We start from the raw sequence: 21,555 nt of genomic DNA on the forward strand, positions 1-21,555 counted from the left end.
GCGCGCACCACCACCCCCCCCCCCCCCCCCCGACTGTACCAATGGCTTTCAACAAAGTTTTAATCAGACACGTTATGGTTTCTGCACCCTATAAATGGTGCACTCTAATGTAAGCGCTTCAGTGTAGCATAGTTATTAGCTGCAGATCTGCACCTGGTTTTTACCACGAGCATATCTGCACATTGGGCTAACTCCCTGTGATATACGTCTGGAAAAGACATTTAACAGAGGGAGACTGAGCCTTAATAAGCTGTCTCTTCGCTTCCTACTCCCCTCTGCTTTACTAGAAGGCAGCCAGCTGGTTCCCTATATTGACTGCCCGGATGGAGAGCTCTGTTCTGCTCTGCTGCCTGCACTTCTCTCTCCCCCTGGTGATCACTTCCTGAACATAGGAGAGAAAGCAGTAGAAGCAATACAGTAAGCTGCCATAACTTGCTATATCCATCCCTGCACAGTGACAGTGCGGTGGGTATGCACTGTCACTGTTTAATGTGCCCCTAATAAATCGAGGTCCCTAAGGGTTTTTTCGGTTTATTAGGGGCACTATGTGCGTACAAATATACTGCACCATGTATAGTTTATCGGGCCCAAAGTCTAAAGGCAAAGAGCGTCTGTGCCTCCTTGACCAGCAAACAGCCACCGGTCTACACTTCTCATGGACACTACTGTTTAAAGACAGGGGCAGAGGGCATGTTGTCTCTTAGTTTCCCTTCAACTCGCGGTTTCTTTTAAAAAAGGATGCACTAAGGGCCATACCGGACAAGGGATTCTTCTCCAGACAACACTGCAGAGTCAAACTTATACTCTACTATAGAGTCTTTCGCTACTTGACCCATCAATATGGATGCTGCCAGAAGTGCTTGTTTGCTCCTCAACCTTTTCCAAGGAGGACTGGGAAAAAAAGGAGACATCCCTAGAGGAAGCTTCCTGTTGTGCCCTTATGTCTAGCTATCAACCAGCCCTGGTCAGATGTACTGTTCTCCATGATAACTGGATTTATACATAGAGACATAGAAAAAGCATTGTTTTCAATCTGTCAGACTTGATTGGAAGACTTGCATTGTGAGAGGAACAGAAAGGCCCAATCTCTGTGGCCATACTACTGAGCTGGTTAATGACCAAAAATGTCTGCCTTGTCTACATGCATTTATTTTACACACTATACTTGTAATATATAACAATGTAAAGGTAATGTATAGTGGTTGTAAACAATGTATTTACTCATTGCAGCCAGGACTAAGAAGGGTAATATTAATCTATTTCATTTTTGGTAGTTAAATAAATATACATTTTCTTTGCAAATGAATATTATGTAGTCTTCTGTCCACCCAGCAGATGGAGCTCTAGCCTTCTTTCCCCAACTATGTGACATACATATAGTAATCCATACATTAAAGGAGAACTATGAGGTGAGTGCTAGTTCTAGCCGACCTGTGACAATGAGACTGTCACAGGTCGGCTCAGTAGATCGGGAGGTGAGCCGTGACAGGGGAGGGGCTGGATTCCCCCCTCCGCGCTCCGATCCACCAGCGCTGACTGGCGGAACGGACGGGGGAGGGGGCGGGTACAGCTGGCTCTGCCTCTAGATAGGCAGAGCCAGCTGTCACTCACGCAGTTGGGCGGATCCCGTCATCTAAGTCGGGATCCGGCTGCGGCGTCTCAGTATACCGCGAGCTGTAGCTCGCGGTATACTGAGCTTAGGGTAACGGGAGGACCCCATAGTTCTCCTTTTAAGAGTAGAGATGAGCCTAAGCTTGGTGCAAACCCAGTTCTTCTGACCTAAAAATCATGATCTGTGAACTAAAACCTTCCAGCTGAATGCAGTCAGGGTTAACGGAGTGTAGGCTATATGTGCAAAATCAAAGGGTTTGAAATGGGTCATGATGGGTCTGGCAGTGATGGCAACATGGCCAAAGTGAGGCTCCCATGTCTATGGCCAACCTGATTGCCAAAACCTTCCAGCTGAATGCAGTCAAGGTTCTTGGATTCTGGGCTATATGTGCAATATAGTTTTGAAATGGGACATGATGGATCTGGCAGTGAAGGGAACATGGCCTAAGAGGCTTCCACTTCTATAGCCAACCTCCCAGCTGAATGCAGTCAAGGTTCATGAATTCTGGACTATATGTGCAAAATCAAAGGGTTTGAAATAGGTCATGATGGATCTGGCAGTGAGGGCAACCTGGCCAAAGGGAGGCTTTCACATCTATAGCCGACCTGATTGTAAAAGTGTTTGTAAAGTACTTCAATATTTTGTATGTATGGTTAGCCAGGCATCTCATCCTGGACCAGCCTATGCAGGTCTAATGTTAGGGGTTAGAATTTGGTCTGTAACTCTTGTTCTTGTTTTCTCCTCTCTCTGAAATGCATGGTTGGCATGATGGCATGATGTCCTCCTATAACACAGAAGACATGGTTTAGTCTAACAATCTTCCCCTCCTCCTGTTTATTTTATACTACTTGCATGTAGTGTAACCTGTTTCCATTGTATTCCTCTGTAGGGAGAACCACAGCGAGATCGAGCGAAGGAGGAGAAACAAAATGACAGCATACATCACAGAATTGTCCGACATGGTGCCCACCTGCAGCGCCCTGGCTCGCAAGCCAGACAAGCTCACCATCTTACGAATGGCAGTGTCGCATATGAAGTCTTTAAGAGGCACAGGGAATACGCCTACAGATGGCACCTATAAGCCATCCTTCTTGACTGATCAGGTATGTCATGACTTGTATACCAACCAGCTGTCTCAGACATTTCGCTAAAACATATTTGTATATATGAAGGTTCTCTATTTGTTTTTGAAGAAGGTAAGCTGTTAAGAGCAGTTGGGGATAGTTTGTGTTTTTCAAGGCAATTAATGGACAAGTAGACTTTCAGTGCTTATCCTTTATTCTTATTTGTCCTTGCAGCCTACCCAAAATAAAAATGAGTGGCACAGAGTACCTATTTTGACCATACACAGGAATTTTAAATACAGAGAAGTTCAGCCTTGAAGCAGTCTGTATACATCTTCTCTTTCTGCAGCAGCTGCTCCCGGCCTACAATAGGGGGTGCTAAAGAAAAGGGGGCGAGGGGAGACTGCCCCTTTGTCCCAATGTAAAGTCCATTTTTACCTGAATTCCTCTTTTATTGGTGGCCAGCAGCAGAAAACGCTATTGTAAACGCAGTGCTTCCAAGAAAGGAACTTAATTCCTACACCAGTGAAGCCCTACAGAGGTTCTAACCTTCTCTACTCTATTAGAAATGTAAGGCTGAAGTTTAATGTGCTTGTGGTTTGCCTTACCTGGTTCCTCCTTTCCATCTTCATCATCAAGTTAATTACGTTTTTGAATATAACTTTTCTGTTTTCATTCCATACCTTATTGTAGACCCAGTGATCACCTATTCATCACTGGGGTTCTGTGCTTCTCTTTGCAATGCAGGCAGATCATGGCTGGTGGTAGGGTCCGGCAGGATGGTGTGCATGGCATCCTGAAAACATCCCAGCACTCTGCTTCGGTACTCTTCTCAAGAGCGCTCAGCGTTGATGGAAAGAGTGAGCTTTTGGGAGGAGTTATGCAAATATCAAAATGCCATGATGGGTAGATGTCAGTCTGGAGGACTGGGCATTGATTGGTCATGATTGATAAATTTTATTTGGATAGTGCTTGTTGAATTTAACACACAATCCCATCCCTTTCAGACAAAAATGCTTACAGCTAAATCTTTTACATAGTTTATGGAGTCCAGAGGTTATCTATAGTAGAAGTGCTCTTCCCTACGTCTAATCCTTTAATCCTCTTTATTACAGCCGGTCACAGGTAATATGTGAAGTGATTAGAGCACTCAATAATGTGCATCACTCTCACCTCTGGATGTCTGGACCAGTAGCTTAGAACATTCCATTTAAGCTGCAGGTCGATCAGCTATTCTGTCAGCCAATAAAGTTCTGGCTGGATCAGAAAATCTCTCATGTCTCCAGCCCTAGGTAATGTGCGAAACCACATCCTCCATGTTTGAACTTCAGGGAAAGAAAGATTCACTCTTACAGTGGGTCCCCCTTCCTACTACAAACGTTATCTGGTCATGCCTAGGAAATGAGGAATAAGGTCATATAAACTGATCAGCCATAACATTATGACCACCTGTCTGATATTAAATAGGTCCCCCTTTTGCTGCCAAAATAGCCCTGACCTATTGCGTCATGGACTCCACTAGACCTCTGAAGGTATGCTGTAGTATCTAGCACCAAGTCGTCAGTAGCAGATCCTTTAAGTCCTGCAAGTTGTGAGGTGGGGTCTCTATGGATCCATGGACATCCCACATGTGCTCATTTGGATTGAAATCTGGAGAATTCGGAGGCCAGGTCATCACTTCAAACTTGTGTTCCTCGGACCACAAGGGGTGTACTTGATCAGCAGCAATGTTTAGGTTTCCCAGCAGAATGTTGCTCAAAACATCACACTGCCTCAGCCAGGTTGCCCTCTTCCCATAGTGCATTCTGGTGCCCTCTCTTCCCCAGGTAAGTGATGCACATGTACCTGACCATCCACATGATGTAAAAGAAAACGTGATTCATCAGACCACGCCACCTTATTCCATTGCTCCTTGGTCAGATATGCTCACAAGCTCATTGTAGGCGCTTTTGCCTGTGGACAGGGGTCAGCATGGGCACCCTGACCGGTCTGCAGCTATGCAGCCCTATATGCAACAAACTGTGATGTACTGTGTGTTCAGACACCTTTCTATCAGAACCAGCATAAACGTTTTCAGCAATTTTGATTTACAGTAGCTCTCCTATTGGATCAGACTACACGGGCCAGCCTTCCCTCCCCACGTGCATCAATGAGCCTTGACCACCTAGGACCCTGTTGCCGGTTCACCAGTTTTCCTTGCTTGGACCACTGTTAGTAGGTCCTGACCAACTGCAGACTGGGAACATCCTAAAATAGCTGCCGTTTTGGAGTTGCTCTGACCCAGTCATCTAGCCATTGCAATTTGTCCCTTGTCAAATTTGCTCAAATCCTACCACGTGTCTATTCTTTCAACTTCCAGGACAAAATGAATGCTTGCTACCTAATATATCTCATGCACTTCCAGGCACCATTGATAACCAGTGTTATTCACTTCACCTCTCAGTGGTTATAATGTTATGGCTGATCAGTGTAGTTTAGCTTGTTTCTCACTCCCTTGACAGCTGGCACTCTCTGCCAGTGCTCAATGCTCCAGAATGTTGGCGGACCCTTGGTGTCCTCCCTTGCAGTCTCGGACTGCTGGATCTGCATTTAATGGGATTGTTTCAGAAGGTGCCTAAGACACAAAGTTTAATCTGGGATTTTTCTTGTGTAGGAGTTGAAGCATCTGATCTTGGAGGCTGCAGATGGTTTCTTGTTTGTGGTATCCTGTGAGACGGGCCGGATTGTCTACGTGTCCGATTCGGTGACTCCAGTTCTCAATCAGCCCCAGTCGGAGTGGTTTGGAAGCTCATTGTACGACCAGGTCCATCAAGATGATGTGGACAAACTGCGAGAGCAATTATCTACAGCGGAGAATGCCATGACAGGTAAGGTACCATGGTGCTAATAATATGATCCACGTGTGGCTGTTACCTGGGCATTGTGTAACATAACTGTCCTCTTACCTGCAGGTCGTATCTTGGACTTAAAAACCGGCACAGTGAAAAAAGAGGGCCAGCAGTCCTCTATGAGAATGTGTATGGGTTCCCGGAGGTCGTTTATCTGTAGGATGAGGTAAATGTTTTCTATTGCCGACTGGATTAGCTATATTAACACTTACAATGAAACGCCAGGTAAAATAACAGTGTGTGTATGGTATGTGTGTGTGTGTATGGTATGTATATACCATACATATATATATACCATAATATATATATATATATATATTTTTATGTAATTGTAAAGACATAGAAATAAATGAAAAATATGTATATAAACTATTTAGTGATTGGTTAAAAAGCAAAGATAGAGTATTTGCCTTGTCTGCTCTTTTTGTTTGTCATCTGTGTCTCATTGGGGATATTTCCCTTCACCTCCTGTCTGAGAGCTACAGCAGGAAATGAGAGGAAAACCCTCCAAAAGAGGGAAATCCATGGTGGTCAGTAGGCCACCAGAACTAGTGTCCTCACGTAAAGATTTCCCATCTTTTCCTCTTCTGGTGACAACACAAAATTTTGGATTTTCTTTCATTCTCAGTGACAACGGTCACCAGGACAAATAGGATGAATCTCTGCAGCCAGTCCCCAGTTTCCTGTTGCAATTGTTTGCTATGTTGCTCAGCCTTCAGTTGGACTGTTTTGGATGTCTCAAAGGTGAATGATTGCCTGTGTCCCTCAATGGACAAGAAAAAATGTGTGTACTCTCCATGAAATCCTTTTCTTGGAATCTATGCACCATGTTGAGACCCGTGTCCCTCAATGATCATGTTCTTGGTACAGCTTTGTTACAAACTGAGGTATGTTGGTAGTAGGTGGGGTCATCCTGGGCTGGCCTACAGTTTCGTTTGCCAGTGCCCAGCCCTTCCGTAGGTAGCAGTATAACACGAAGGTTAAAGTGTTCTGGTGTCCATAATCGGACTCCAAGAAAAGATTTTTATGGTGAGTACAAAAATCCTATCATTTAGATTCAGCTGACCACATATTCTGTATAGTCAATCTACTGCACAACCTGTCCAATGTCCACTCAGATCGCAATGCACTGTACTCCTCTGGGGTGAGGGGTCTCATACTCTATGTTGGTCCTGTATTCAATCGAGGTCTTTACTAAAGTTTGTGAAATATGTTACCTTCTTCAGGTGCGGAAACACTTCTGTTGACTCGACCTCCATGAACAGGCTGAGTTTTATGAGGAACAGATGCAGGTAAGTCCTTCGTGGTTTGTATTGCTTGTCACCCATTTTGTAACAATGTCACATTATTCTTATTATGTGGAATTTCTGTTTCAGAAACGGTCTGGGCCCACCCAAGGACGGAGAGCCACAGTTTGTGGTTGTACACTGCACAGGGTATATCAAAGCTTGGCCACCTGCAGGTAAGACTGTCATTATTTGTAGGAGTAAAGAACACTATTTTACATACCCTTTGTGACTAAATTAAAGCGGAACTTAAGTCAATACCAGTCTAATAATATACAGCATATGTAATGTAAACATGCTATTTTTAGTAAAGATGTGTTCCTGCATATATCTCAGGTCCTGCTATGTATGTCCATGAACACGTTCCAAGTCGCCATGTTTGTCGGACGTAGAAACAGGCAGAGCAATCACATCCTGGTTTCATGGTCATTGCACATACTACTTGTGCATAATATGTGATGTGATAACTCTCCCACACTTTCCATTGTTCCTGGCCTTATGAGCACTGCCCTCGATCTATGTCTGCCTTACACTGTCCCTTTGCTTCTTTCTCCTGCATTGCCTCACTGTGTGTCTTCAGCACAACCCTGTTGCATGTCCCTTCTGCACTGTCTCTGCTGTTGTGCCTCCTCTGTATGTCTCTGCTGCAGTGCCTCTGTTTGTCTTACCTGTAGTGCTCCTGCTTTCTGTCTCCTACACTGGCCAAAAATGCTGCACAAGCCGTCCGAGGTCCTGAGATATCCGCGAATGACTTCGGCAGACCAGGATCTCCAGGTAACTTCTCCCTGCTCTGCTGACCTGGGAGACCTTCTCATTCTTGGCATTCTTCTGGTGCCGGGACTTGGAGAGTCCTGCGGATGTGTAAAGAATAAATCTGATTATCTTCTATAAGGTACATTTCTTTGCTTACTGCACTGCATAGGGATCTACAGTCCAGTGTTTACATATATTTTCGTTTTTTGACTAAAGTTCCGCTTTAATTTTAATTAGGGAAATGGGGAGTTATAAGTTCACCTGCTGCATGCTTGGTCTGGTTTGGCAACTCAATGATAGAGACAGGTGACCAGTATTCTTAGGACATCAGAGTAGGCAACATATTTTTTTAAAAGAACCTGCTACTGAATTGCTTGGAACTCTGCGTTCCTTAAAGGATAATTCCACCCTTTGCAGAAAAATAAAACATGCACACTGCTTCATAAAAGAAAATATGTGCAGTTATTTTTTGCATTGGTGCCAGTAAAGCATTGCAATCAAGATCAGTACATCGTGGATACAATGCTCTGGCGCTTACTGACAGTTCCTTCTGTCCATGCTGAGGTAGTAACAGGGACAGGAAAAAGAATGATAACAGGAAGAAGTGTGGTGACATCACCACATTTATATTATATTGACATTAGAAGTGGCTCCGCGATGGTAGCTTATCGGATTTCTAGTTTCTCCATTCACAGATCCTGTCAGAGGATCTGTGAATGGGTGACACAGGCGTGTTGGAGGAACCACGCACAGCCGCGCTAAATTCAGTCAACAGCAGCAGCCTGTAGGTAGAAGAACCCCGCAATTCAGGTAATTAAGGAAGGGGGGGGGGGTTGCTATATGATCATGGTTCATGTTAGACCCTAAATATGGGTGTAACATGAAGCAGAAACTTAGCCTTAAAGTCCATTTCCACCTTTTTGTAGGTGATTAGCATGTATTGTGGTAATGAAGAGGTGCAGTGATGTATACATGTGCACATTTTCATGACTCGCATTGCAGGCTTTCTTCATATTTTAATGCAGTTTTTATTAGGCCTGAATCTTAGAAATTCAAAATGTTCACCACAGGAAACTCAGTCTGACACCAGGGTCAGATGTAAAGCAGACTATAAACGGCTCTCGCCCCCTCCCTGTTATTCATTGTAACACGATCACTAAACACCAGCTCTGCCTTTGCACCAAATACACTATCCTGGGAGGGGGAGTTGCCACTAAGAATACTAATGTATAGGGGGTGGGGAGGTGGAGAACTTTTAAAATTCACACATTGCTTGCAAAGCATAGAGGCAACCATTTGCATGAGGATATGAAGTGGAAAGCTGACAAAAAACATGAGTTTTTGTGTTCATATAAAGCAACTGCATATGCCTGCCTCATGTAAACTCGGTGTACATTGCTGGCATATGTTTTTTTTTTTTAAATACCTCTGCAAAGGTGGAAAGTCTACATCCATTTGTTCACCCCAAACCTGTTCAAATACATCCAACTCTGGAATCAAGAAAAGTTGCCGGCATTCGTTATTCCTCCAAACTATCTATACTCTCCATACATCAATACATAGGCATCCGGTGATGCGTTTCTGCCTTAAGCAGCCTTAGCCATCTTCAGACAGAAGTGATAGCCGTTTTGTGGAAGATTTATTTAAAGAACAGATTCTCTCTTGGCCGGTGACAGATTTCCCATTAGGCAGAGACGTTTTTCCCTTTGTAGCTATCAGCCAAATGTTTTCTCCTAATCAATAGAAACAGAATTTTATCATATAAGGTTACTTCTATGTATCAGACTTTTTATTGTAAACTAGATTAAGACAGGAAACTTGTCTGTGTAAAAGAGGCAATCCAAGGAGACAGATTTCCCATTGGACGCTGGAGATGTGTGCCTACAGGTTCGATTGATGGACAGCCTTATGCATGGACAATAAAGTGACCCTGTCACCAGATTTCTCTACGCAGGCTGGATATTTAATTAGAATGTGTGAAAGCGGCACTTACCGGAGCTCCTTTTATTCTGAAATGAATTTCCTGTTTGTCTATACATCTCTGTAGCTGTCTTCATCCTCTGACACATGGAAGCCATACTGTCGCATACCTTGGTGTAGTCTGAGTTGACGAGGGCAGCCTTCCTTGCACCTCCGATCCCAGGGCTGCTGGATGGCACAGGGACACGGAGTGGCACGAGTGCCGGAATATGTCACCGTAGTTGGATGGTTCAGGCTCTATGATGCTGAGAAGTCTCTCGGCAGAAAGCTTGCACCGGAGAGGAACACCTTGGAACAGAGTTCCAGAAGAGCCATGGTCAATACAGGCTCTGGCTTCCTAAATGGCTAAATCTTTGGCCGATTCCTGCTGAATGGGCTGAAATTGGGGGTGTTCCTGTCGGCACCGAGCAGCTCGACAAACTTTGACTAAAAATGAAAGGAGCCTGGTGGGAAACTGTCTGCTGACTGCAACTGCATCCAATTTTTCATTGGATGCAGTTGCAGTCAGCAGTTTTCCTTAATGCACAGTCGCTGTTCAGGTCTGCAGACAGCCGCTTGTATTGGCTGTCTGAATACAATAGCCGGCAGAGCAGATTCCCCATCCATGCTGTTTAGTGTGATGAGATAATCGAGTGATTTCAAAGCATGTTTGGCTAGCTTTAAAAAAAGCGTCAGAGGCTTTCTCAACCTGACTGCGAGCAGCTGCTCCAATTCTGTCATGTCATCCGGGCTACTGGCCGCTGCCTGGGAAACCTCGTGCTTGGTAATCTTCCATAATCCTAGAGCAGAGGCTGTGTGCAGAACGTGCCTGCTATATTCCTAGTGACACCTGAGAGTGTGCCAATTCTAACACCCAGCACAGGCAGCTTTTTCAGGCTTTATGTATACAAGATTTCCCAGGCAGTGGCTAAGAGCCCTGGTGACATCATTGCAGGGTTAGGTCAACTGCTGCTGTCAGGCTGCAAAAGGTTCCTACACTCCTGGAAGTGTTGGAGGTTGGCAAGGACTATCGAGCCACATGGGCCACCTGCTTTAAAATACAGGAGAAAAGCAGGGAAATATAAACAACTTTTATGCTTCCCAGATCGCTTTTTCCTGCGTTTAAATGTTCCTGGGTTTAGTTGCATTTACATTCCTTTAGGCACATTTACTGTAGCTGCGTAACATCAGGCGAAACACTCCTGCGACACAGAAAATTCTAGTTTGTGCAACTGCAGCTAGACAATGTACTAATGTGCCAATCAAGGTTTGCATTCAGCCATAGCAAAGAAGTACATGCTTCCAGGTGCGTTTTAGAAATGAGCTCCAAATGTACCTGGAGGCATGCATTTTCATTGCTGCGTGCATGGGGCCTAAGTGTTTTATTATGTTGCTTCTTAATTGGCACTGGAAGCTGGATAAAATTCTGTTCAATTGTGTTTAGGTGTTTCATTACCAGATGACGACCAGGAAACCGGGCAGAGTAACAAGTTCTGCCTTGTGGCCATTGGCAGGTTGCAGGTAAGTTGTTTTTGGAGTGATTGTCTAATACTATTAAAAAAAAAAAATGAGCATGCCAAGTTAAATAAGCGGAGTTCCAAATAGTAGCCCTATAGGGTGTTTTATAAATAATCCGCAGAACCATTGGCCCTGCAAATCTCCGTGAACACTTGTTTTCTGCGACTAGAGGCAAAAAGGAACGATTTTAGAGTGTTTTTTTTTCAGGTGGAATACAATGTAATACTGCATTATGGCCACTAGATGGACATGAGGAGCATAGCAAATAAATACTTCTTTCCTATGCTCCTCAGCTCCATCTAGAGGCCATAGTGCGGTATTACATTGTGTGTAAGGAGGGAAAGCCTCAAAAGGTCATTGCAAAAGAAGTTTGATGTTCCCAAAGTGCTGTATCTCAGCAGAAAAAACATGGTACCTGCATGAATCTATAACCGGCCTTTACGGCAGGGTGCACATTGGGAAGGCTTACAACAATACAAAAACACAGAAAATCCCCAGCTCACCTGCCAGCTAGCCTGCAACCAAACAAATTGCCCTGTCAACAGTATGCGTTAAAATCAGAGGTTTTAGTTGCACAAACTTTTGGCCAAAAATATGTAGAAGCCACACCGCCGAGATATTCGAGTTTCACCTGTATATTAGTTCATTGTTGCCTCTATCTGCACAGGACGTATGTTCACAGAGATTCGCAATGCAAATGCCTCTGCAATTTGTTTATAATAGACCCCTATGCGTCCTTAATAGACCCCTATGCGTCCTTAATAGACCCCTATGCGTCCTTAATAGACCCCTATGCGCCCTTAATAGACCCCTATGCGCCCTTAAAATATTATGTAACAATTATTTAGGTAGGCAGACTAGTCATAAGGTTAATGGCATGTTAACTCATACTGAAGCTGCTAAATCGGGTCTGGGCATCTAGGCTTCAATGGCCACGGGTAGCGATGGGACTAAGTTGAATTTCTATATTTATATTTTAAGTTAAAAAAAGACGAGAGCCCCTCAAAGTTTCGCAAGTCCAGAAAGTTCAATTGCTAGGTTGATAAGAAATCTGTTGTCACACCTGAACTATATTGATTGTCTACACCAGGGGTAGGCAAAACCCCAGCCCTCCAGCGGTGGTGCAACTACAAATCCCATTAGGCATTGTAAGACTCAGACAGCCACAGGCATGACTCCCAGAGGCACGATGGGGTCGGAGTTTGCCTACCCCTGCCCTATAGGAATCAATGTGTTAGAATGGTCAAACCTCAATCTGCCAAGCACCATAGACACTGATACATTCTCCCACTGTTCACAAAACACTTTGAGTTGTTGGATTGCTTTGTGGAGGGACCCCAACTGGGTGTAGGTGAATGTTAATCCTGAAGTAATAGCTGTTGGGGGTTTTTTTTGTTACAGGTCACAAGCTCTCCTAACTGTACAGATATGAATAGCCTATGCCAGCCAATAGAGTTTATCTCCCGACACAACGTGACTGGCATGTTCACATTTGTTGACCATCGGTGTGCCTCCACAGTGGGCTACCAACCACAGGTGAGTAGATACATGATTGAGTCGGTGTGTTTCTGCACAGGTTGTTGTGTTTAAGACAGGTCATCGGTCATCTAGTCTCTGGGTATTGCTCCTACATTTGGTGTTTTATGCTACATTACATACAAATTACAAACTTATCCTTGCAGTGGGTGTTACCTCTGCACTGCAATGGTTAAGTGCTCACTTCTTCTAGGGGCTCAAATAAAGTAGTTTTGCTCATCTGGTCCTTGATCCCGCAGGCTTACAGCACTCACCCCTTTCCCCCTCCGCTCCGGTTATGGATCGCCTCTTGGCATCCTCACGTCTAATGCAGGTTTGTGGACCTGCATCTGACATGATGATGTCAGCGATCCTTGAACCGCCAGAGCCCAGGGGAGAAGATGCTGTGGGCCTAGCAGCTTGGCGGGAGCGAGGATCAGGTGACTATATCTGCTTTATTTTAGCCCCCTAGACCAGTGGTTCGCAACCCTTCTTTTTTTTACCCCTTGGCAGTCAATTTGTATAAACTGTACCCCTTAGTGGGGCTAATAGTGAGGCATGTAGCATACCGCGCTGAATGGCAGGTATGGCCACATTGCACAAACATTAGGAGGGGCTCAAATGCCAATGTCAGTGGGAGGAAGGAGGGAGCTGGGAGGCTGGGGTTGGGGGTTATTGGGATATGCCATATTATGGTGGTGTGCCTAGTGTTATCTGGAGGTCTCTTTGGAGTGTGGTCTTTGACACTGAATTCCCCGGATCTAGGTCTCCTTCCACTTAAGAGAAACAAAGGGCACATCACTCAGCTGGGGACTAACTTAGGTGTTGGCAGCTGGAACTATAGAATGAGCATTGGAAAATGCAGCCGCAGGATTACTCTGCAGACCTTCTCCACACTTAGTCTCCGATTCCCCCCCTGCCATTGCAAAAATATTTTCTTGTGCCCCTAAATGTGCTGACAAGGACCTCTGAGAGTATAGGGTACTTGTATCCCAGGCTGGGAACCGCTTCCCTAGACAAAACAAGCCCCTTGCAGTGTTAGAGTAGCCCCACTGCGAGTTAGTGATATTCCATGAGTTCTTCTTTAAGTACACTTCAAACAGACTTAATCTGGGTGCTTAAAATGCCACGATAATGCTTTCCTGGGAGGCACAGTGACCTCCATGACACCTCAGGAACTGGATAGAGGCCAGAATCTGTGGTAAGGTTTTAAAATGTATTTTTTTTACAATGTCCACATTTTGGCACCTTTTTTGTAAGATTTATTCTTTTTATTTCAGGGGTGGGCGGCTGTCAATAAAGTGGACCTTGAATTTTCATGCAATCAAAGTATGTGATAAAAGGCAGAATATAAATGGGCTCCTATGCAGCAAATCTCTCAAGTGAAGGGAAATCCCCAATTAGACATTTGCAAAAAAAAATCCCCATTAGAAGAATCCCCCCAATTATATTTCTTCTGGTGTTGTAGAGCTTGGATGGATGTGACGAGCCTATGTTAGTATAGAACCGTGGTAGAACCTCGGCACTCCAGCTGTTGTGGCACTACACGTCCCAAGAGGCATAGCAAGACTTTGACAGTCACAGTGATGTCTCCCAAAGGCAGAGGCATGATGGATTTGTGGTTTCAGTGCAGCTGGAGGGTCAAGGTTGCCTACCCCTGATTTATATTAGTTTGCTTGGAGCTCACAGTAAATGTTCCCATTCTGATAAGTGTTATCTTCTCTTTAGGAACTCCTAGGGAAGGACATAGTGGAGTTTGCCCACCCAGAAGACCAGCAGCTTCTAAGAGACAGTTTTCAGCAGGTAATAAATTTAAATATGATTCTTTACATGTAATGATGCATAGCTAGATATGTTTGATTTGTATGTGAGACAGGATAGTTCAAATTCATTGAGCGCTCCAGACAGAACTGAAAATGAAACCTTTAGAAGTATAGAGAAAGTACAACCTAATTGCTGAATACTTTACGAGACGCTGTCACTCTAGCCATTCAGGTCAGTAGGTCAGTGGGCCGCTTTATGAAGACGCTGTCACTTTGCTGTGAATTATGCAAGTGACAGTGCTTTTTTTTTAAATAAATTCTTTATTTTCCAAACAGCACACATAAGATACAATCAGAAGCATAAAAGTATAGGGATAAATCGTAACAAACAATCCACAGAATGGCATATGACAGTGCTTTTTAAATGAAGCTCTACTTTGCCCATTTAGGACTAAGTAGAGGTGCACTGAAATTAAAATTTTAAAAACAAAAACCGAAATGAAAACAAATGTCTGGCGCAAACGGAAAATGTTTTTGTTTTTTTCTAACTTTTAAAAATTAGAAATTTTTACAAATTTTTTAAAATATATTTTAATTTATATTTATAAACTTTAACATTCTTTTATATTTTATTTATTTGTATTAAATTATTTTTATTTTTCACTTTGGGGAAATAATAAAAGGAGGAGAGCTCACAGCGCTCTCCTCCCGCAGCACTCGGCCCCGCTGGGACACATAGCAGCGCCCAGCAGGGAGGAGAGAATACACGGATGCACCGCTGTATCGGCAGAAAAATGGCACTTTCAGCATTTAGCCAAAAGTGCAATTTTTGTCCGATATGTTTCGGTGGCCGCTATATCGGTGCATCCCTACTACTAAGCAAAAGGGTCAACTTTATAGCTGGTCGCCAAAGCATATTACAGTTCTTTTCCCATCATTCACTTGCTGCTACCTTTATCGGCGGGGGGGCTTAGCAGAATCCCTGAGTAAGTTCTGAATGGATCTGTGCCGAAGTATGCACACGGCTGAGGACTCTCTCTGTGCCCTAGTGTAAGGACGCTTGAGCTGACAGTTTCCAAGCACCAGCTTTCTTATATGGGAGGAAGGAGAATGAATCACATTATGCACTGTACCCCAAAGTACCAACTATGACTCTTAGCACATGGAAAGTGAAGCAAAATGAAGGCAAGGGTATGAGCAGTAAAGTCAGACATTAAAGTGAAGCTTAGCTTTGCCTTGCATGGGCAAAGTACAGGTTTTTCATCTGCACATTGCTGTAGTGCCTCATTCCACAGCCTTCCCCTTTGTCTGTAGCCCAGTGATCCCAGAACGTATCTGCTGGTGATGCCGGTAGTTCACTGATTTTGTTTTTTTGTTTTGTAATGTCTTGCTTGGTATTGTTCTTTAAGATGCGCTAGGCTCCTAATTCTTTTTCTCTTTCAAGGTAGTGAAATTAAAAGGCCAGGTGCTGTCCGTCATGTTTCGGTTCCGGTCCAAAAACCACGAGTGGCTGCTGATGAGAACCAGCTCATTCACCTTTCAGAACCCGTACTCTGATGAAATCGAGTATATCATCTGCACAAACACTAACGTGAAGTAAGTAGATCTACTAGCAGAATCCGATTGCTATCCTGCATCATTTAATGGGTCTGGTGGGAAGAGTACCTGTCACTTTGTAAAGGTTATCGTTTTGCAAAGGGGGAAGGAAGAGGTGATAGATGCCATCTTTGTTCGGTTGGGAAGGTTTTGGCATATATAAAAGTTCTGTATGAAGCTCTGCTCCACCCTGCCTATAACTTATATGTGGATAGGTAGAAGCAGACATACGTGTACTTGTAAAAGAAAAATGTAATTTGGGCTACTGCTTAAAGTGACCCTGTCAGTACAAAACTGATAGAACTCATACCAGTAAAAAAATGAGGTTGTGTGTATACCCTTCTAGAGTAGTGTGTGTGGAAACACTGCCACAATGCTGCTTTCCAGACGCTTGCAAGTATACAACCATAGAGTGTGTAGAATACCTGCTGCCCCCCACTACATGCAGTGGTTCCTCCTGCCGGCTTGTGCATCTTGTATTGATGTATGAGCCGGTGGGAGGAACCAGGAGATAAGGCAATCAGTGATGCCAGTGAGCTGGACGAGATGCCAGCACCTTCCATCCCCGCCGTACCAAGCATCGCTAGCTCCCCCAACCAACATTACACGACATGATGCCCAGCATTACATGGCCTCTACCTGCGCAGCCAGGTTGTCATATCCAGACTACAGCGGTGATGTTATGACACCAGTGTTGCTGCCAGTGGGTGTTATAAGTGGCTGCACTCTCTTCTCTGCTGTGCCTGTATGCTACACTGCAGCAAGCCACCATCAGCCTAGAGGTGTAATGCCAACTGTGACATGTTTAATCAGTGAAAAAACCTGTATCCCATCACACTCCTAACAAGATGGAAGCCCAGGTACAACAGGGTGGGTGCGGCAGTGACAGCAGATGCCTCCGCAAAACACAAGTCTAAACCGGAAGTCACTCGCACTCCAATGCAATGCCAGTCAATCTTGTTGAAAATGCTACACTATTTCTAGTCAATAAACAAGATTGACTTAGCATTGCATTGGAGTGCGAGTGACTTCCTGTTTGGACATGTTTAATCAGTGCACACGTCACTAAACTTAGAGTATTGTGCAACTGTGCTCTTCACCCTCAGCCAGATCGCTAAAAGTTCCTCCATGTGTCTGAGGTGGTCACATGACCTCAAATTCTTAGTGAGATTTAAAGTATTTCCAGGGAACAAAAATAAATATAAAGGGGTGCACATTGACCAGGGGCAGAGGGTTATAAGCTGGAGATCTGCGGTAATTAATGTAGCTGTAAAATGTTTCACACTTTATATAATATCTTACGAGCGCAGCCTTTTAGGACGGGTAGATTCCTCTCTTGCTGAAAATTGCTTACACACCTTTGTCCTTTTTCCTAGGAACACCAGTCAGGAGTCGCGACCTGCTCTCTCCAGTACTATGCAGAGACCTCCACTGAGTCAGAGTATTGCCCACCCTCTGGAAATGGGCCCGGGACAGCTTGCCGCCAGGTTAGAGGCCTTATATTGTCACCTATTGTCACCTATTGTCAGATTTTGCAGGTTACAGAAAAGATTTAACAGGAAGGCACTGGTGATGTAGCCTTCCCAGGATTCATCGATGAGGCTACATCACCAGTGCCTCACTCATCCAGAAAGTGAAATAAACAGTAATTGTTAATAAAAGCAAAGCATGTTTGCTTAACTAATGAATGTTAGATTATTTCATATCAGCGTGCAGCGTTGCATCATGCTGATGGGATTTTTTTGTGAAAGGGGGTAAAGGTCCGCTTTAACAGAAGGGTTGGGTTTTGCTGCCACCTAGTGTTATGTTTTAGCAGTGCTGGGGTTGTGTTATCTACATTAGCCTGGAATGTAGTTTACATTCTTCTCTGACATTCTGATACTCTTCACTATCTGTCAGCTGGTGCCCTGGCATACCAGATGCATTGTGCTTAACCTCATCAATAGCTCTCTGTTAGCAGAATAAGAACTTGGTTATTTCATTGCCCAGATCCCTGGAGCTCTTATGCTGCTTGTGAAGCTTTTTAAAGTACAAAAATAGGAGAGAGGAGTGCAGGTCAAGGGGTAAAATACATCTGTCATAGCAACTAATACATTCCCCTCCAGAAATGTCTTGGGTTTAACCCGGGTCCCCCTTCCCCACTGCCCATATAAAAGGAAAATATTGCCAATGTCTGCTCAGCCTCTCCACGCTTCAGCGATGTCCCCAACTTACTCCCCAGTCCAGCACCGGGGGACCTCTTCTGGTCTGAACGACACTGACATTCTGCCAATTCCTGTGAGCCCATCCTGTCATGGTCACCCACCCCGGGGGGCGCATCATCACTCAGGCCGGGCTCACAGTACTTCAGGACTTCAAGACGTTGTTACTTGATCACCACTCGGTCCTGATTAGTGATTTTTTTGCAGCGTTTTAGCAAGTAGTGGGCAAAGTAGAAAAGTTGAACTTGCTATTGAGGTGCAAAGTCTGCATCAGTAAAAACTAGGGATGCACCGATACTAGTATCGGTATTTGGGTGAGTACTCGTACTTGCTCAAATGCTCGGATACCAGAACTTCCAGTCAGAGGGAAATTTGGAGGGAACATGGAGTCGGTTTCCTGGCCAATCAGGAAGCCGGCGGCAGGCAGTGACCAGCCACCCAGCTTCCTGATTTCTGGCTTCCCGGATTAATCAGCTAAACAGCATTGAGCCAGCTTCCCGGGCCAATCCACATCGAGCAGGCTTCCCGGGCAATCATTACCGTCCACCCGGCTTCCTGATTGCCTGGGAAGCTGCCTCCATGCTAGCAGAAGTACCAGTATCGGTACTCCTGTATCCGCGAGTACCGAAATATACATATCGGTACTTGTTACCTAAAAAACGATATCTGTGCATCCCTAGTAGAAACCTCTTAAGAACATCGAGATGGCCACTGCTGACTACCGTTGGAAAATGCCTGTTGCGCTGATCTGGTGTCAGTACTTTTGAGTCGGTGACCTGGAAAAACTAAGGACTTGTGACCCTCCTGCACTGCGTACATATACATGGTCCAGGTCAGTGACTTAGAAAGTATTGAAGCCGGAGAGTCCGCTTAACAGCCAACTCGCATTTTTAGAAGGTTGTCACTAGCAGAAGACACCCGTTGTTTCTAATTAAACTGGAATCTGGTTGCTCTGCGGGTCTTTACTTTGCACATTAGAGCCCATTCACACCTTGGCATCCTATTGCGTTGCATTATTGTGCAGGCTTGTGTGCATTAACATGGTTGCATTAAAGCTGATTTCCAGGATAGTGTTAACCCCCTTCCCCCTTGAATGCTATTTTTACTTGCCTAAAGTTGCTGTTACGTGACAGTCTAGTGCAGGTCTTCCCACTTCCTTTGTTTACATTAGGCAGGGTCCATTTTTGGGTGTCCACATCACAGCCTGCATGATGTGGACACTTCCAATTGGCTCTCCAGCGGCAGGGTCCTTTCAATATCCAGAAGGAGAGAGGTCAGCACAAGGGGAATGTAGGGAACTAGCATCAATGGGTTAGTGGTCCCCCACACTCAGAAAGAGCACTGACAAGGGACGCGGATGCCGGACCTCGGTGAGTGTAAATTCACAAGTTAAGGATTGGTTAGGTGAGATTGGTTAATATTATCCTGGAGTGGGGCTTTATGGCAACCCATTCATATAAGTGGGCTGCCAATGCAACAAAATGTCCAAAACGCTGCAATGCAGAAAACAGCAATGCATTGCAGCGCATTACTTTACGTCACAGTGTGCTTCGCCTTAGTACCTTGGTTCTCAACTAGTGGGTCGTGACCCTGTCTTCAGTGGGTCACCACATGCCTTCTACTTTTCTAGGTGAGAGGCTCCTCAGCCTTTCCCTAGCACTGTCAGTTCTTGCGCCGAGCAGCCATTCAAAATATGTTGCCTGATGCTGAGTGTCAGCTTAAGGTGGGGTGGGCTAGGGCTATGGCTCCCTCCATATGTGGATTGCTTACAGCTCCCTTGCGTGTCCTGTAGAAGTGCCTGGACCGGAGTGATGTCACATTCTGGCTTCTGGCACCTCTACAGTGTGTGTGTGTGTGTGTGTGTGTGTGTGGCCCATTCATACTAGTACAATGCGTTAATCGCACAGTACCATTCGATTACCATAAGATGGCACCTGAATGGTGCAGTGAATTGCCATTAATTTAAATGACACCCCAAATGCATCTCCCACCCACAGTTCTATCACCCACATCGGAACGTAATGCTGTGCATTCCATTGCAGTGCAACTTCGGTCACGACTTAATGACCAAGGACAAATGTGGGTCCTTAGGTTGAGAACCACTGCCTTCGTACATTGGGGTGTCATTTAATATGAATAGCACCACAATTTGCTAACGCATGTAATATGTGCTAACCCCTTCGTGACGGGAGACGTACAGTGTACGTCCCGTCACAAAGTGGCTATATGACTGGCCACGTACACTGTACCTAGCTCAGTCATGAAGGGGTTAAAGGGTGTTTTGGCAATGGTCACGTCAACACGTGCGTTACCGCAACACAGCATTTTGAATGGGCTTTACTTTTTTCAGAGTGAGCCCAACATCTACATGACAAAGCTTATTATATGAGCTCCAGACATGTAAACATTAAAAGATTATTATGTAATAATTGTTCTTTTTCATCTGCGCAGACAACAGCCTCCGCCGCAAGCAGAGCTAGATGTTGTAAGCAGCCGAGATAATCTGGGTACATACAACCATACACAGGTGAGTCACGCTCCATATATCAATCCTACTGACAGCTTCATTGCAATGCCCAGTGTTGCCAGTTTCTTATAATATGCTGTATGTATTTGATTGGGTTTTACATGGATTGTTGAGACTTAGGGGTCTATTCACAAAGCTGCCGAAGGATCTGGCCGTAGCTTCGGCCGATCCTTCGGCTAGCTTCGGCACCAGGACCCCTTCGGTTCAGGAGAACCGAAAGTGTCTGACAGCCAAGAAGAAATGCTCCGGGCAACATTAAAATCTGCAAACACAGCAAGCGCGTCTGAGGCTTTAGACCAGTGGTGGTAGCACTCCAGCTGTGGTGAAACTACAAATCCCATTGTGTCTTTGCTTCTGGGAGTCATGCCTGTAGTTTTCAGAGTCTTGCAAAGTCTCATGGGCCTTGTAGTTCTACAGCAGCTGGAGTACCGTCGTTGCCTCCCCCGATACAAGATATCAGCTACACTGTGGGTGCGGTTTTTTTTAATGAGTCCGCTGGTCATAGACCTGTGGTGTGAGAAGGAGCAGCAAAGCAGAAGGTAGATCCAGTGTATGTCATTATCAACAGGACACACAGGACACACACTGAGATTATTTACACATATAGCTAAAAATATGGGGTGAAAAAAACCATTCCATCGCTATAAAGCTGAACTTCAAGCAAGCAGCTCTATACATGGCTGAAACACCTATTCACAATTTTAATTCTGTAGAGCCATACTTGAGATCCTAGCTCCCCTGCCATACAGCATAGTCAAGCCCCGGCTTGTACTGCAGACTACATTGCAGTTGACCGTTACAACCTGGACTGGGGCCTGCCTTAGCCTGCATATTAGACAGTGAAGGTGAAATAGCTGATTGATGACATCCTCC

At 44.8% G+C, this 21,555-nt stretch overlaps 1 protein-coding gene across 1 annotated transcript in view; it reads left to right on the forward strand.

Annotated features, from left to right (window-relative positions):
• Positions 1-21,555, forward strand: part of ARNT (aryl hydrocarbon receptor nuclear translocator) — a 46,234-nt gene that overhangs the window by 15,130 nt on the left and 9,549 nt on the right. The window contains exons 4-14 of the mRNA XM_018559911.1: positions 2,502-2,715; positions 5,330-5,543; positions 5,628-5,730; positions 6,791-6,856; positions 6,941-7,026; positions 11,007-11,083; positions 12,482-12,616; positions 14,324-14,398; positions 15,803-15,954; positions 17,331-17,441; positions 20,607-20,682. Of these exons, the coding sequence (XP_018415413.1) occupies positions 2,502-2,715; positions 5,330-5,543; positions 5,628-5,730; positions 6,791-6,856; positions 6,941-7,026; positions 11,007-11,083; positions 12,482-12,616; positions 14,324-14,398; positions 15,803-15,954; positions 17,331-17,441; positions 20,607-20,682 (1,309 nt within the window). The remainder of the gene's footprint in view (positions 1-2,501; positions 2,716-5,329; positions 5,544-5,627; positions 5,731-6,790; positions 6,857-6,940; positions 7,027-11,006; positions 11,084-12,481; positions 12,617-14,323; positions 14,399-15,802; positions 15,955-17,330; positions 17,442-20,606; positions 20,683-21,555) is intronic.

Source organism: Nanorana parkeri, unplaced genomic scaffold (genome assembly GCF_000935625.1).
Source record: "Nanorana parkeri isolate BGI_ZX_2015 unplaced genomic scaffold, ASM93562v1 scaffold420, whole genome shotgun sequence".
Classification (NCBI taxonomy): domain Eukaryota; kingdom Metazoa; phylum Chordata; class Amphibia; order Anura; family Dicroglossidae; genus Nanorana; species Nanorana parkeri.